This window comes from Silurus meridionalis, chromosome 16 (assembly GCF_014805685.1).
Source record: "Silurus meridionalis isolate SWU-2019-XX chromosome 16, ASM1480568v1, whole genome shotgun sequence".
Lineage (NCBI taxonomy): Eukaryota > Metazoa > Chordata > Actinopteri > Siluriformes > Siluridae > Silurus > Silurus meridionalis.
Window position 1 is genome coordinate 11,601,577 of NC_060899.1, and position 13,693 is coordinate 11,615,269.

A 13,693-nucleotide genomic window follows, 5' to 3' on the forward strand; every position below is an offset into this window, starting at 1 on the left:
ACGGTAGCATTTATTTTTCCTTCACTTGAACTACGAGACACAAATCTGTCCCTGTGCACAAACCCACTTACTTTAATAACAGTGAATGTTCACAAATCTCTACAAGAACATTTCAAAATCTAGTTGAACAATTTCTTAGCAGATTCTAAGAGCAAATGAGGACTAAATGTGGAACGGGATGTTCTGCCAAAATGGTGTAAATGTAAATGTAATAAAACAAACAATACAACTGCAGTATATTACACTATTTACAGACTCTGGAAATAACAGTGCCTAGCATTGAAACTCAACCTAGTCCGTAAACATAGTCCTCATTATGCATCTATAACCAGCCTTTCTTAAATAGAGTTGTTTGCTCAAGTATTCTTTAAATCCTGCCTTAGCAGCATCTGCAAATGAGTCTGGATGCAGGTTTCTGGGATCTAAACCAGCTGTAGCAGAAAACATCCACTTGCATGATAGAATTCATTATGCCAACGCACATGGATTTTCTTTACATTTTATTTGGCTTTAAAGAACAACAAACTGAAAGAAGACTTCCTTCAGGAACTTGAGATTAGGGTTGAAAGAAATTACACTTCATGCAAAGTAATATGAAAGAGTGTGAATGTTACATTTAAGTAAAAAAAAAAAAAAAGAAACAAAAAAAAGCACAGTCTTACACAATGGGCAGGTGACTATAGAATTCATCTAGTTTGAGATCTTTACAGATGACCAAAGTATATATATAGCTGCTGTCTGCCTTTGTTTCCCTACTGGCTGCCTCACAGCTGACAAGCCGACTAGTGAATGTATGAGTCAGCTAGTAGACTTGAAAGCAGACAAATGTACTTTGTTAGTCTGAAAATATCTATGTGACTTTTCATAGACACAAACGGCACTGATTACTGCATAGATATATATATATATATATATATATATATATATATATATATATATATATATATATATATATATATATATATATATATATTAAAGGTATAAGGTTAAATCTATATGTAAGCCCACTGACAACTTGTTTCAGTTGACTTCATTTAAATATTAGCTTGACTGTGTTATATGTCCTGCCTCTATAGACAAAAAAGTGCTAACCTTTCCCCCATCCCCTGTCCTCTGTTCTTTCAGCCTGGGATCAGATGCAGCGTAGTTAAATAATGCTTATTGGATCAGTTTCAGGTTTAACTTTCTGCCATGTTATTGTGACATTTCAGATTGCACACCTACAGCGTAGAAAGGATGGATTTTTGTCAGCCAGACAGAGATGATTATTTGAGTATTATAAAACTCCTCCAGTGCCTGCAGACATCCCAGGGACATATGCAATAAAAACATTACATCAATTTAATCAGTGCCGTTTTATTGTTGCACTGTACTATGCACATTGCCTGAAATCACACTTTTCTCTCTTGCCTTTCTCACTTTGAATTACCAACCCTATCTTTTTTATTATCTTTGACCTGTTCCCATGCATTTTTTTATTTATTTATTTCCAATGGCAATCGATTTAGCTGAAATACTGCGGTGTGGCACACGTGAGCAATGAGCTGCCTAGACTTCCATTATTTCGAAATATTTCGCTTTTTAAAATCAAGGACACATCTGCCGGCCTCTTGATGCCTGCTTAAAATGTAAGACACATAGAGCCCTGTGCTCCCTCAAGTCACAAAGAAAAATCAATCTAAAGCATGGCTTATCTGCAAAGCTAATTTTTAAATGAAAGGGGAGGAACAAAAGCAGTCCAGTGAAGTCTACGTGTTGGAGTGTCTGGTGAAACGTGTGTCGGGGGTTCAGCTGGCTCTGGCCACTGTTGCCCTCCCTTCTTTCTCGGGCAGCTGTGTGGCCGCTGGTAACTTGGCAGCCCCCGTTTGTCATCTCCAGCCCAGTAAGTTCCATTGAAAGAGCTCTCCAAAAAAGTAACAGCCGATCTATATCGGCTTCCAACCGAGCAGTTTCTCCTGAGCTAGCAGTGCATCCAGCAGTGTTCTTTGTTATGGACTGGAGTGAGGGAGAGCTGCTTTCAGCTTTCAGTAAATCTGCCCAAGACTTTTAATCAAAGTAAACACCGGATCGGCAATAGATCCAGCAAATCCTTCATTAAACCCTTGGATTAGGCTGCTCACCGAAAACCTTGCTCTTCAGTTTAGACTGACATTCAAATGGTCTTTGGATCGACACATCTTCTATGATATGCTTGAGAGGCTAGGCCAGGCATACACAATATACACAAAAGCACACACTTATAAATACACACACACACACAAACACAACCACAGACTTTTCTGCACATATACACCGACAGACACGCAAGGCAAGACTCAGCATGTGAATTCTGCATGGATCCGTTTAAATTCGTTGATAAACTGGCAAACCCAGCCGAACATTTCTTGAGAATCCTGATCCAAGGGCTCTCCAAATTTCACCTGACAAGAAATCAGAATAAAACTTGATTTATTTACAGTTCATCAATAGTCATTACATGCAAGATCATACACCTACCAGGCATAACATTATGAAATTATATAAGTGAATAACACTGATTATCTCTTTATCATTGCACCTGTTAATGAGTGGGATTTATTGTGCAGCAAAAAAAAAAGATTTCTCAAAGTTGACGTGTCAGAAGCAGTAAAAAATGGGCAAGCATAAGGATTAAAATTTTTGATAAGGCTCAATTGCGATGACTGGACGACTGGGTCAGAGCATCTCCAAAACTGAAGCTCGTGTGGGCTGTTCCTGGTCTGCAGTGGTCAGTAGCTATCAAAAATGGTCAGAGGAAGAACCAGTGGTAAACTTGGGCAGCCAAGGGTCTTTAATGCACATTAGGAGGGAAGGCAGACCCATGTGGTCTGATCCTACAGACAAGCTTCTATAGCTTAAACTGCTACAGAAGTTAATGCTTTTAATGTTCAATGAGTCAGGACTGTAAAAGAGCAATTAACATAATATCAGGCAGGTGGTCATATGTTATGTCTGATCGGTGGCCATAAAGTTATGCTTGGTTGGTGTATTTTAAGACAGTACTACATTTGGGTAAAAAAAAGGAAAGATTTAGACCTAAATCAACACTGGTAGTTTGAGGTCAGGCCTTTTCTGGCCTTATAGAAAGACAAAGGTTCAGTCCTGCCCAAAAATGAAACAATAAGACATTTGAACACCCAGGGGAAGATAGGCAAGGCAGTCTGTCACTGATAATGCAGGAGTCAGTGCACTACACTCCTATCATTCCCTCTGTCTCTTTCTCTCCGATCCTGCTCCCTAATCGTGCTCGGTCCAACCCCTAAGTTCTCTATCTTGTCTTTCCTTGTTCTCTAACTCTGCCTCTTTTTTACTCTCGCTGGCCGACCTGAGTCGCTTCCTCTTTATTGGTGATGGGGGACCAAACTTTGGACTGTAATTGTGGAACTAAAGCAATTCTCTTCCCCAACTATGGACTCACCACTCACCACTGTCTCACTCTCACAAGCCCAAATTCTCACAGAAGACCAATAACACTTTTAGAGATGATGGATAGTCTTGGGGAAAATTGGGACAGTTGGGGAAAATGTACATTATAGACTGAGGGGAAAAAAGTCTCCCTTTGTTTTCCTGGAAGCACACAGTGCAGAAAGCATAGTGCAGCAACCAAGATCTGATCAGCACTCTTCTGCTGCTTGCTGGATTATGTTTCAGTACTGCTATGATAAGGAATAATAGCTTTAAGCATGTAACAGGCACATCGACGTGATCTTGTTAGTAAACATAGAAACAAACCTGTAGCAACTGTAGCATTGTTTTGTGAAATGTTCAATTATTATCATATTTATATATATATATATATATATATATATATATATATATATATATATATATATATATATATATATATATATATATATATAAAGATTATACATTATACAATATAATATAGAAATAATTTTATATAAAAAATATAAGCCCAATCAAAAATTCGATAATAAGAAGCCAGTAAATTCTTAATACAACAATGAACTGGTTTATGTGCATTATTAGAAGCCATCAACTCCAAACAGTGTGTCTTGGGGCGTACATCAGATCAGCGCTTAGCTGGCGACACTAAGTCAGAGGGGAGGCATAGTAACCTTGAGGAATTGGCTGCCTGAATTACACCCCTCCCTTTTTTCTCTATCTTCGCCTTGTAGAGATAAGCAGAGAAACAAAAGAGAAGGCCGATCTCGACAAAGCGGCAAGCTTCTGCTTCATCCGTCTCCCCGGGCAACACAACACAAGATATTGAAATAATAACTCAGGGATTACCAATATGTCAGCGTAGAGTTTCCTCATCTCAGCGCACCTCTTCGTCAGCTGGCTGAGATGGGCCTCATACTTCTCAATGGCCATCTATAGTCAGAGATGAAAGCAGAAAGGGAGTTAGAGGAATGCATTCTCATCCACTGAGTGCCATCGACCTCTAAGACTGTTATTACTGCCACTTGATTCCCAGTGTCTGGTATCACATGAAACTTTTACAGAGAGTGGATGAAATTTGGCAAGTGTGAAACTTCTTCAGTATGAAGGAGTGTGAAGTCTCACCACCAAGGGCAAAATTGTGTTTTTTGCACCTGTTGCACAAGATATCAAGCTTATCTGTGAGGTTATTTATTGCAGGTATTAAGGCAATACTCTACAGGAAAAACCCACAATATTTTACTATTTACTAATCACTAGTATTATTAGAATACTAGGGCTGTCAAAATTAATGCACGCATTTCTGTTAGACAATTTTTCTATAATTGTTTTTAGATAAATAAATGAATATAAAAGAGGTGAAATAAAAACCTTCAACACAACACACATTTATTCATGAGATCCTTTTTTTACTCAGATAAAAAAAAAATAAAAAAATATCCAGCAGTTAAAACCATCCGTGTGGAAACATAGCAAAAGTTCTGTTTGGTTTCCTGATGATTTACGTAAATTAAAACGCAATAATTACATTCGTATTTGTCCATGCCTATGTTGATTGAAGTATTAAAAACTTGAAAAGTATTAATTTAAGGAACATTTAGAACAGATAAAAATGTGCGATTAAGTTGCGATTAATCATGAGTTAAAAAAAAACGGAATATTTTGAACGACTGACAGCCCTAGAGAATACAATCAGAATAATTTCCTATGACAGTCAACATTGTTTCTAGAAGTAAAATTACACAGAGACAAAAGACACTATCAGGTAAACCGCCCCCCCCCCCTTACATTATTCTTTTCTTTACACATCCCAGCGATGTAGGAAGCTGAGGTCAGAATGCAGGGTCAGCCATGCTACAGCACCCCTGGAGTACTAAAGGGCCTTACACAAGGGCCCCAAGAGTGCCAGCTTTGCAATAACTGGGCTTAAACACCCCCACCTTCTGATCAGTAACCCAGAGCCTTAACCACTGAGCTACCACCTCCCCAAATATGAATTATCATTTGAGGAAATAACTCCATTATAAGTTTCTAATTTGTGACCAAATTTGCTTCCAAATAATTTGGTGGTTATGATCTGACATAAACAGTGAAACACATCATGGCTGAGGTTGATATTTTTCATTAGTGCAGTTTAGGAGTAGCTATAAATGATCTGGGGAAAAAAATGTTCACCTGAAAAAAAACAACATTAAAACATTTTATAAAATAGTAACAATGCAAAATTACCTTCAAGTCAGTTGAGAATTTGGAGTACTGGGATCCCAAGTTTTTCCACTTGTATGTTTTCTTGTACTGAATGACCTTCCGTAGCTCATTCTTCACAACTAGAAGGTGAGACAAGAAACTGATCATCCATCTTCGATGCTCGCTAAGGCAGAACCTTCTTTCAAATGGCCTCTTTCTGAAGGCCCGCATTGGCACAATGGAGAGCTTACGCCGATGTCAAGTCTTTGAGCTTATAAATCCAGCCATCTGAGCCCATCACCGCAGAGAAAGTTACTATTGCTCTTGGTTAAAGCTGACAGCAGCACATCAATCATCAGCAATTCCAATAATTCTGTGCCTTCAGCCTTGCACTCAGTGACATTCAAATAAACAGCCACAGGTTTGTAACCAATACAGGTTGACTTTTATGCGAAATATGGTATGTTTTTGGGGGGAAATCAATTGGTCTCTACAATTTGCCACACAGGCTGATAACCCATAACCAAAAACAATAATCTGTAAACAGTGTCATACTTACCATCCACTTCAGCTGTTAGGCCTTTAATTGATGCTAACAGAAAAACACACACAAAGACATGATCAAAAACGACGCATCCAAAAGAGCTCAAAAGCAACCATCCATATTCCATTTTGTTGCAATTTTGATTAGCCTACCCCCAGGGACAGTCTCAAATTCCGTCAACTCCTGAAAAAACGTGGCCAACCGGGGCTCGTGCAACATGATCTGCTCCACAAGGGCATGCAGCAAGGTGAACTTCTTCTCATTCCCACGCACTTGTGAGAGCTATGAAGGAGAAGAGAGAGAAGACCATGAGCTGTGAGGAATGCTTGCATGCACCTGCACCTCACAATCCACAGGCCCAGGTATGACACACACAAACACACACACAAACTCAAAGAATTTATCCCGCAGAAGATTCAGGCATGCATGTAGATATACATTTCTTCATTTGTACATGAAAAACTAAAGGCCAAAGACAGAAAGGGGCCTCGGAAATTCCACACCCACGTGCTAGTGACACAGTGCGCGATGACATGCTATTTACACACGTAGTAGTGTCACAACTAAAATTGGAACCTTTCTCTGTCCTTGTAGTGAATCACTTTTCCTTTTATTATTTTCAAGCCAGGGAATTGATGTTACACAAAGATCGGCATGACTACACTCACTTATTGTTAGGAAGGAAAAAACATATTTCAGAAGGCTGTGGTAGCTTTGTTTTATGCTAGGTCAAAGTAAGAATGTGTCAGAAGGGTGGGTTGTTGTAGAGTCTGTTGCGGCAAATCCATTGTACCCACAGCTCACATAATTCGAAGTGGATTTTCAGAATCGGGTCATAACTGTATGACTAGTCCAAATTTAATACGCACATAAGGCCGTATAGACATCTAAAGAAGGTCGAGCTTAACTCTTTTTGCAAGAGTTAATTGTAAAGAATTGACATATAATGGTAATTCTTGCTTCTAAAATGTCAGAATCAGTCACGACGGTCTTATCAGGTTGATAAAGCTGGGCTGAAACCTTTTCACAACCCAAACGCTATACATCATGTTAAATCAAATTTCATCAAGTTGATGCAAAAGGAAATCTATACCGCTGACTGTGTGCTGCACAATATTGTCAGGTGTGTTTAAGTCAGAGAACTCAAACAAGGTAGATGTTGAACTAACTTCTGACTGTGAATTCCGAGATGAATGACCTTTCCATTGGACTTTGCTTATTGCAGGGTGGTATGGTATATTTACTGGACACAAAAAAAAGTTGGTGTCTTATTTTCCATCTGAAACTCTCATTCATCCTGAGAAACCACTTTATCCTGGTCAGGGTCGCCATGGATACGTAGCCTATCCTGGGAACACTGGGCACAAGGTAGGAATACTGCCTGCACTTGATGCCAGTCTATTGCAGGGCATCATGCACACACACACACACACACACACACACACACACACACACACACACACACAAACAGACACATTAAATTCATTCCACCTAGGCACAATTCTAGTTGCCAATCTATCTACTGGCATGTTTTTGGGATTTGTGAGGCCAGAGAACCAGAGCGAAACTCCACACAGACATTAGACTGAAGGCTGTGAGGTAGCAACACTACACGCTTCACTATGGTGCCTTTAACTAAATGAAAATTAGATTTCATATCACATAATTAGTAAAAAAAGATTAAATCCTTTTAAATGTAGCAATCATCCCTGCAAATAAACTCCATATTTTGTTTAATTAAGATGTACAAAATGCAAAGATCCCTGTAGATTTATTTGTATCACTCCTATTAATATAAGCCTATATGCACCTGTCTCTAAGAATCCTAAGTAAAAGATGCAAAGATTTGGCTAATCCTGTTCTGTTTCTAGTTTATATTGTTTACTAATTAAAATGCAGTCCCGTAGGAACGGCAGTTTGGAAACATGTACCTAATGTAAAATGAATATAGCGCGATAGCTGGCAATATGTATTACTTTTTGGTGTGTTTTTTTTAGTTCCTCCAAAACAGAATCAGAAGTAGAGGTGTAGACCAAGAACCGAGCGAACGCAATGACAGGAAGGAAGACTTTTCGCGTGTGAAGCAGGCGGCCCTAAATCTTGCTACTGAGAGAGCAGATCTGCACCGCGAAGGCAGATAACAATCAATACAAATTACCCCCTCGGCACTAACGACTCAGCCAGGCCTGAAATAATCCCAAAACAAATGCACAACACAGGGACTGTGAGGCTAATGAAGGCCGGGAACCTAAAAAGTGCTCACTCTCTCTTTCATCCTGTCGCTTTAAGTGAAAGGGGCTGTAAAGGAAAGAGTGACCTATTTGATCTGTGGCCGCTGAATGGTTGCGAGCTCGCAAGATTTGTTTGCAGGGGGAGATGAGATGAGAGAAAGGGTTGGAAACGTGTGCTTTTGGAGATAGAGTTGGGGACGAGGGACTCATGGGGCATATCGGGCCAGGGAGGACGGACAGAGGAGAAATGGAAATTCGAGAGAGTAAAGAGAAAGGAGAGAGTTTGGAAGCACGAGACTATAAAAGTCAGAAAAATGGTGTGAATGAACGGAATTTTCTGAAAAGGATCATCTCTGTGTTTAAACAAAAGCGTATGTTGGATACGCGCAAAGTAAACAGTCTGCGAAATTGCGAGCCAACAGAGATTGACTAATTTGATGTGTTAGTTATCCTTCATCGTAGTTGCTGTGTTTGTCCGATTTGCATAAATAGGAGTGGATAAAAACACCACCAAAGAGAGCAACAGAACAACCGAGATATTACACAGGATAAAAGCGAGTGGAGAGTAAACAGAGTGGGGGAGGGAGAAAAAAAAAAAAAAAGACAGGCAGAGGTGAGGGAGCCAGACAGAAATAGCAGGCTTATATTCCAATGAGAAGTCTTATTAGCCTTTGCACCTCTTTAGGTCATACTTAGGTCATACCTTCGTTAAGGAGGAGAGACGGAATCCCTTGGCCTTTTCTTTGCCGGCATTCTGGTTGAGGTAATTGCCGATGGTCAGCAGGTACTCAAGCACGGACACGAACGATTCGCAGAACCACAGCTGACGACACATGACAATCTTCTGGTTAATCAGCTGTGGGATAAACACAGAAAGGTCACAGCTGGTCATCTTCCACAGCCACAAAAGGCAGGACGTGATTTCTCACGAACGCTGCTGTTAATGAGGACTCTCAAACATCACAACACGCCCTGCAGTTTATGCGCATTCAGTCGCCGTTCCTAATAAAGAGGACATGAAGGAATATTATACCAATATGTGAGGCAATTAAGACCTTGAGCTCTAGGGGAATTAATTAAAATAATTTAGAAAATGTAAAAGGTCAGAATCCAGTTGCAGTTTGAACGCAGGGAAAAAAAAATCCTTTATCTGAAACTTTTTATGTGCTCTTTTTTTTTTTCCAGTGACAGCAGAAGCTAATTCTTATTACAAAAAGTGCATATTGGGACCCCCAGCCTCAAACCAGACCTGCAATATCTATCCATTACTTCTAATTAATTAGTGAAAATGAGATACACTGCATTAATTTAGCAAGCCTGTTTAACATTCATATTAATTCCACAGCTAACAAGCTGATTTTCCTTCTGAGGATCACCCGTCTGCAATTCCACTGGTGCAAAGAGGTTCAGCTGCTCTAGATTTGCTGCTCAGAGCCGATGGGCATTAATTGGTGATGCTTTTCGCGTTGGTGGATCGCAGCGTGTCATTTGCGGCTGTTTTCCTTGATGCTAAGTAAAGCCGGGGAAAGAAATACGTGATCGGAGATCAAGGATCAGAGCACTAGTGCTGATGATGGTGCGGCCTTTTGGAATGCTTTTAGGCGTGAACACAATGTTTTATCTAGGTTTACATTAGAGGTTCACAATTTTCTCTCAGTAACTTTAACCGAAGCAGTCAAAGCATGTCAAAAAAGATGGTAGAATACATAGAACATACAATTTATAGACAGAAATATTGGGAGACCTGACTTTCAGCCATATGTGGTTCTTTTCCAAATTATTACCTTTAAACAGGAGGCACAAAATTGTATAGGAGGTCTTTGGATGCGGACGCAGTAAATTTTCCCTTCACTTGATTTAGAAGATACAAACTCAACTCAATTCAACTCAAGCTTAATTGAAATTCTTCCACATACACAGTATACAAAACAACGAAATGTCTAGACAATAGACTGTGAACAGCAAGAGTACACATTAGACATAAATAAGGAGTAAACATTAAACATAGCAGAGTTAAGGTGTGTTAAATATGAGGTAGATTGAAAATGTAAGTTGAAATGTAAGTATTGCACAGTGCACAGTGCACCCAAAATCTAGTGGAACATTTTCCCCAAAAAATGGGGGTCATTATAACAGCAAAAGGGGACTAAATGCGGTATAAGCTATTAAAAACATACACATACAAACCTTATGGTCAGGTGTCCACAAACTTTTGGCCATACCGTGTATACAAACACAGGTTTTACATTAATGTGTTTGTTCGAATATATTCTCATTCTATAGTAACAAGTTGATAACTGACTTTTTTTTCTGATACATTTTGTTTGTAGCCATAATAATTGGTAACTTCTTTCACGAAATTTTTTCTACAACATTGAACAGCTCCCAGGTATATATTTTTTTTAGAAATAAAGTGAATTCAGCAAGAAGAGCGATGTTGAGAAAAGCGTTGACTATGCCTCCGCCGCCAACAAGCCATAGTCCTTTTTGTTATTGTTTTGTGTCCCTGAACTACCCTTAAAAAAATGCATCAAACAGGAAAGAATAATTGAAGAGAAACAAATGGAGGACCGATGGCAAAAGTAAAAAAATAAATTTAAAAAAAAGCCAGATAAAGGATTCCTGAGCATGAACGTTTAACTAGCATGTCTGTATGAACAACAGAAAGAAGATATTAAAAAAGGTTATTGAACCAATTTGACCTTGCTGTGACCTTGAACTCTGTCTGGATCCATTCTAATCCTGTTCATCTGATGGTTACAATTATCCTACTGGTCAAATCTATTAACTAACTAATAACTATTCAAGCACTTGTTTTTGACTTTTAAACAAATGAGAAGCTCAGACGGCTGGACAGATGGAAGGACACGGACAGAAAACATAAAGATCTTTGATCAGGGAGTCAGAAGGTAAGTACGAGGAGTAATCATGACCTTCATGTATGGTCATCTTTGAAGAAATGGCATGTTACTGTTCCAAATGTCAAGTAGCACACTTGTCTTTTGCTGATTGTTTTCCCTGTGATAACCACCTGCTGCCTCCGAGTCTTTCTGGAGCTTCTTCCAAATGGTCCTTGGCTCTTGAGATACTCTTCTGATTAACCTTCATACTCATGGAAATCGTGCAAGTAGCTTCTGTGTATGTCCTGTTGATGGTGGAGTGATGTTCTTTCCATTTGCAGAAAGGCCACAATGGTGCTCACAGGAACAATTCATTTTGAAATCCAATGCTATAGAGCAACCATCTTGTTGCAAAGTCAGAGGTACTTTGTGAAATCAGCCTCGTCCTTCTTTGCCTTGGTGAATTGCCTGTTCTGAGTATGTTCCATATTATTTTATTTAATATAACTTTGTAATTGATTGTAATATGATTTCATGATATGTGTAGATTTCTTTAGTTTATACCAATGTCTGGTCTCTTCTCATCGGAATTGCAGCATTAGAAATGTGTTAAATTATAAAAAAAAATTATTTTGTACCCCACTGCATATTTAGAAAAATAACTACAATATACATAGAGACACATCACATTGCCCCATCATTGATTACTTTCCCATAAGAGCACACCAAATTGCATGCACCTAACCAAGTGCAGTAAAGTGTATGCTATATTCTGCTCTAGTACTACTCCACTGTTAGTAGTATATCCAAATAAACAGCGCACGGCGTACGCTAGTCATTAATCATACAATCTGAGCAGGAAGAACTCCATATTATATAGCATGTTTGTGTGGACTGTGCTGTTTTGGATACACTATGATTGCATAGGCTTATTCTAATTTTATAAAGCACAAGGCTGTCTGCTGCACTGTACGTACAGGCGCACTCATGTCTGACAAACTTGACCTTCAGACATCTTGACTTTAAAACATGAATGAATAAATCGCTGAATAAAGTCTAGCGTTAGCGAAAGTTCCCCTCTTTTAAACTTGAAATGCAATTTTAACATTGTTTAAATTTGTTTTCTCACTGGAATTCCTGATTTTTTTTTCCCCCTTCTTCGCCTTTCATCATGCTTCGGTAATTGTGTTTAGTTCTTATATAGTGTGCACTATAGAACACATTTTACCATGCTGTTTTATTACACATTATTGCACAGCACTCTGACGGATTTCTCTGTGATATGCCTCGCCTTCATATTTAGAATTCATATTCCATTTTTTCCACTTCGGTTTCCTTTCAGAAATACAATTTTTAATCTCTTCCTGTCAAAAATGTTCAGTAGAAAAAAACATGTGCTTGGTTGTCTATTGAACCCAAACATTAATTTCCCTTTGTAATATACAATAGCATTAGAGAGATGATGTTAAAATCTGAGGAGAAACATTTTAAGAATGACTGGCATTGGTAAATATGTAGATGAAAAAGATTATTTTAATCCCTGTCACATTCACAGCATCTAATTTGTACTTCCACCTGAGCATCTCTACCAGCTTTTACAAAGATCTGAGTGGCATTTTGGATTTTTTCCCTAAACACTAATAACTGTACTAAATACACACTTAGTATTTTGCTATGAATGAATGAAGCTGTAAGATTTAAGCACGTGGTAATGAATGGAATGTGAGGGTTTGAGACTCGGGGGTTTCCAAACCGAGCTGGAGCTGCCGTTGGCGCCTGAGCCTGAGATGTAGCAGGTCACACCTGGAGAGCTCTCGCTATTCCCCTAGCTGAGCTGGCCCTGTTTCCCAGCCTAGCACCCCGTCTGTCAGATGGCAGGCAAATCCGCCTTAATGTTGCAGGCTTAAAATGTCTAGCGTGTCGGACGATCCTTATGGATTTAGAGTCAGCGGTGAAAATAGCTTTGGCTCTGTCTTGTTTACAGCACAGATCTTTCACAGCGGAGCAGATTGTGTTCCACCTACAACTACCGAACCTTTCTTTGACACTGCAAATGCAGCACACCTCGGCGATAAAAGTTATGCAGCATCCTACGTGTTGAGCCGCTTACAAGGTGGAATTGCAGAATACAACTGAGAATTAATTATTACTTAATTATTTACAACGGTTTAAAATTTCAAAAATCCCTTTACAAAACTTTTGGTCAAGCTGATTTTCAAATAAATGCTAATCGCGTGTAAGTTCCTAAGCATGTTCATGGCACATCTGATTTACATACATACTGTATATGTATGTAAATCAGAAGTTTTTATATACATGTTACTTATTTCCTGTTTTCTGTCTACTTACTGGATTTTGAAGCATGCTTGTCAATTGTTTAACATACCGTATTTTTCGGACTATAAGCCGCTATTTTTTTCCCATGTTTTGCACCCCGCGGCTTAAACAACGAAGTGGCTTATTTATGA

At 38.9% G+C, this 13,693-nt stretch overlaps 1 protein-coding gene across 3 annotated transcripts in view; it reads right to left on the minus strand.

Moving 5' to 3' along the window:
- Window positions 1-487: 487 nt before the first annotated feature.
- LOC124398623 (formin-H) overlaps window positions 488-13,693 on the minus strand; it is a 42,252-nt gene continuing 29,046 nt past the window's right edge. For 2 of the 3 annotated variants that reach the window (XM_046868816.1, XM_046868818.1), the window contains exons 12-17: window positions 9,089-9,241; window positions 6,307-6,436; window positions 6,170-6,202; window positions 5,653-5,750; window positions 4,273-4,356; window positions 488-2,420 (exon numbers count right to left, since the gene is read on the minus strand). In XM_046868816.1, coding sequence (XP_046724772.1) covers window positions 2,316-2,420; window positions 4,273-4,356; window positions 5,653-5,750; window positions 6,170-6,202; window positions 6,307-6,436; window positions 9,089-9,241 — 603 coding nt within the window. In that variant the 3' untranslated portion in view covers window positions 488-2,315. The remainder of the gene's footprint in view (window positions 2,421-4,272; window positions 4,357-5,652; window positions 5,751-6,169; window positions 6,203-6,306; window positions 6,437-9,088; window positions 9,242-13,693) is intronic. The other variant, XM_046868817.1, reaches the window with a different exon arrangement.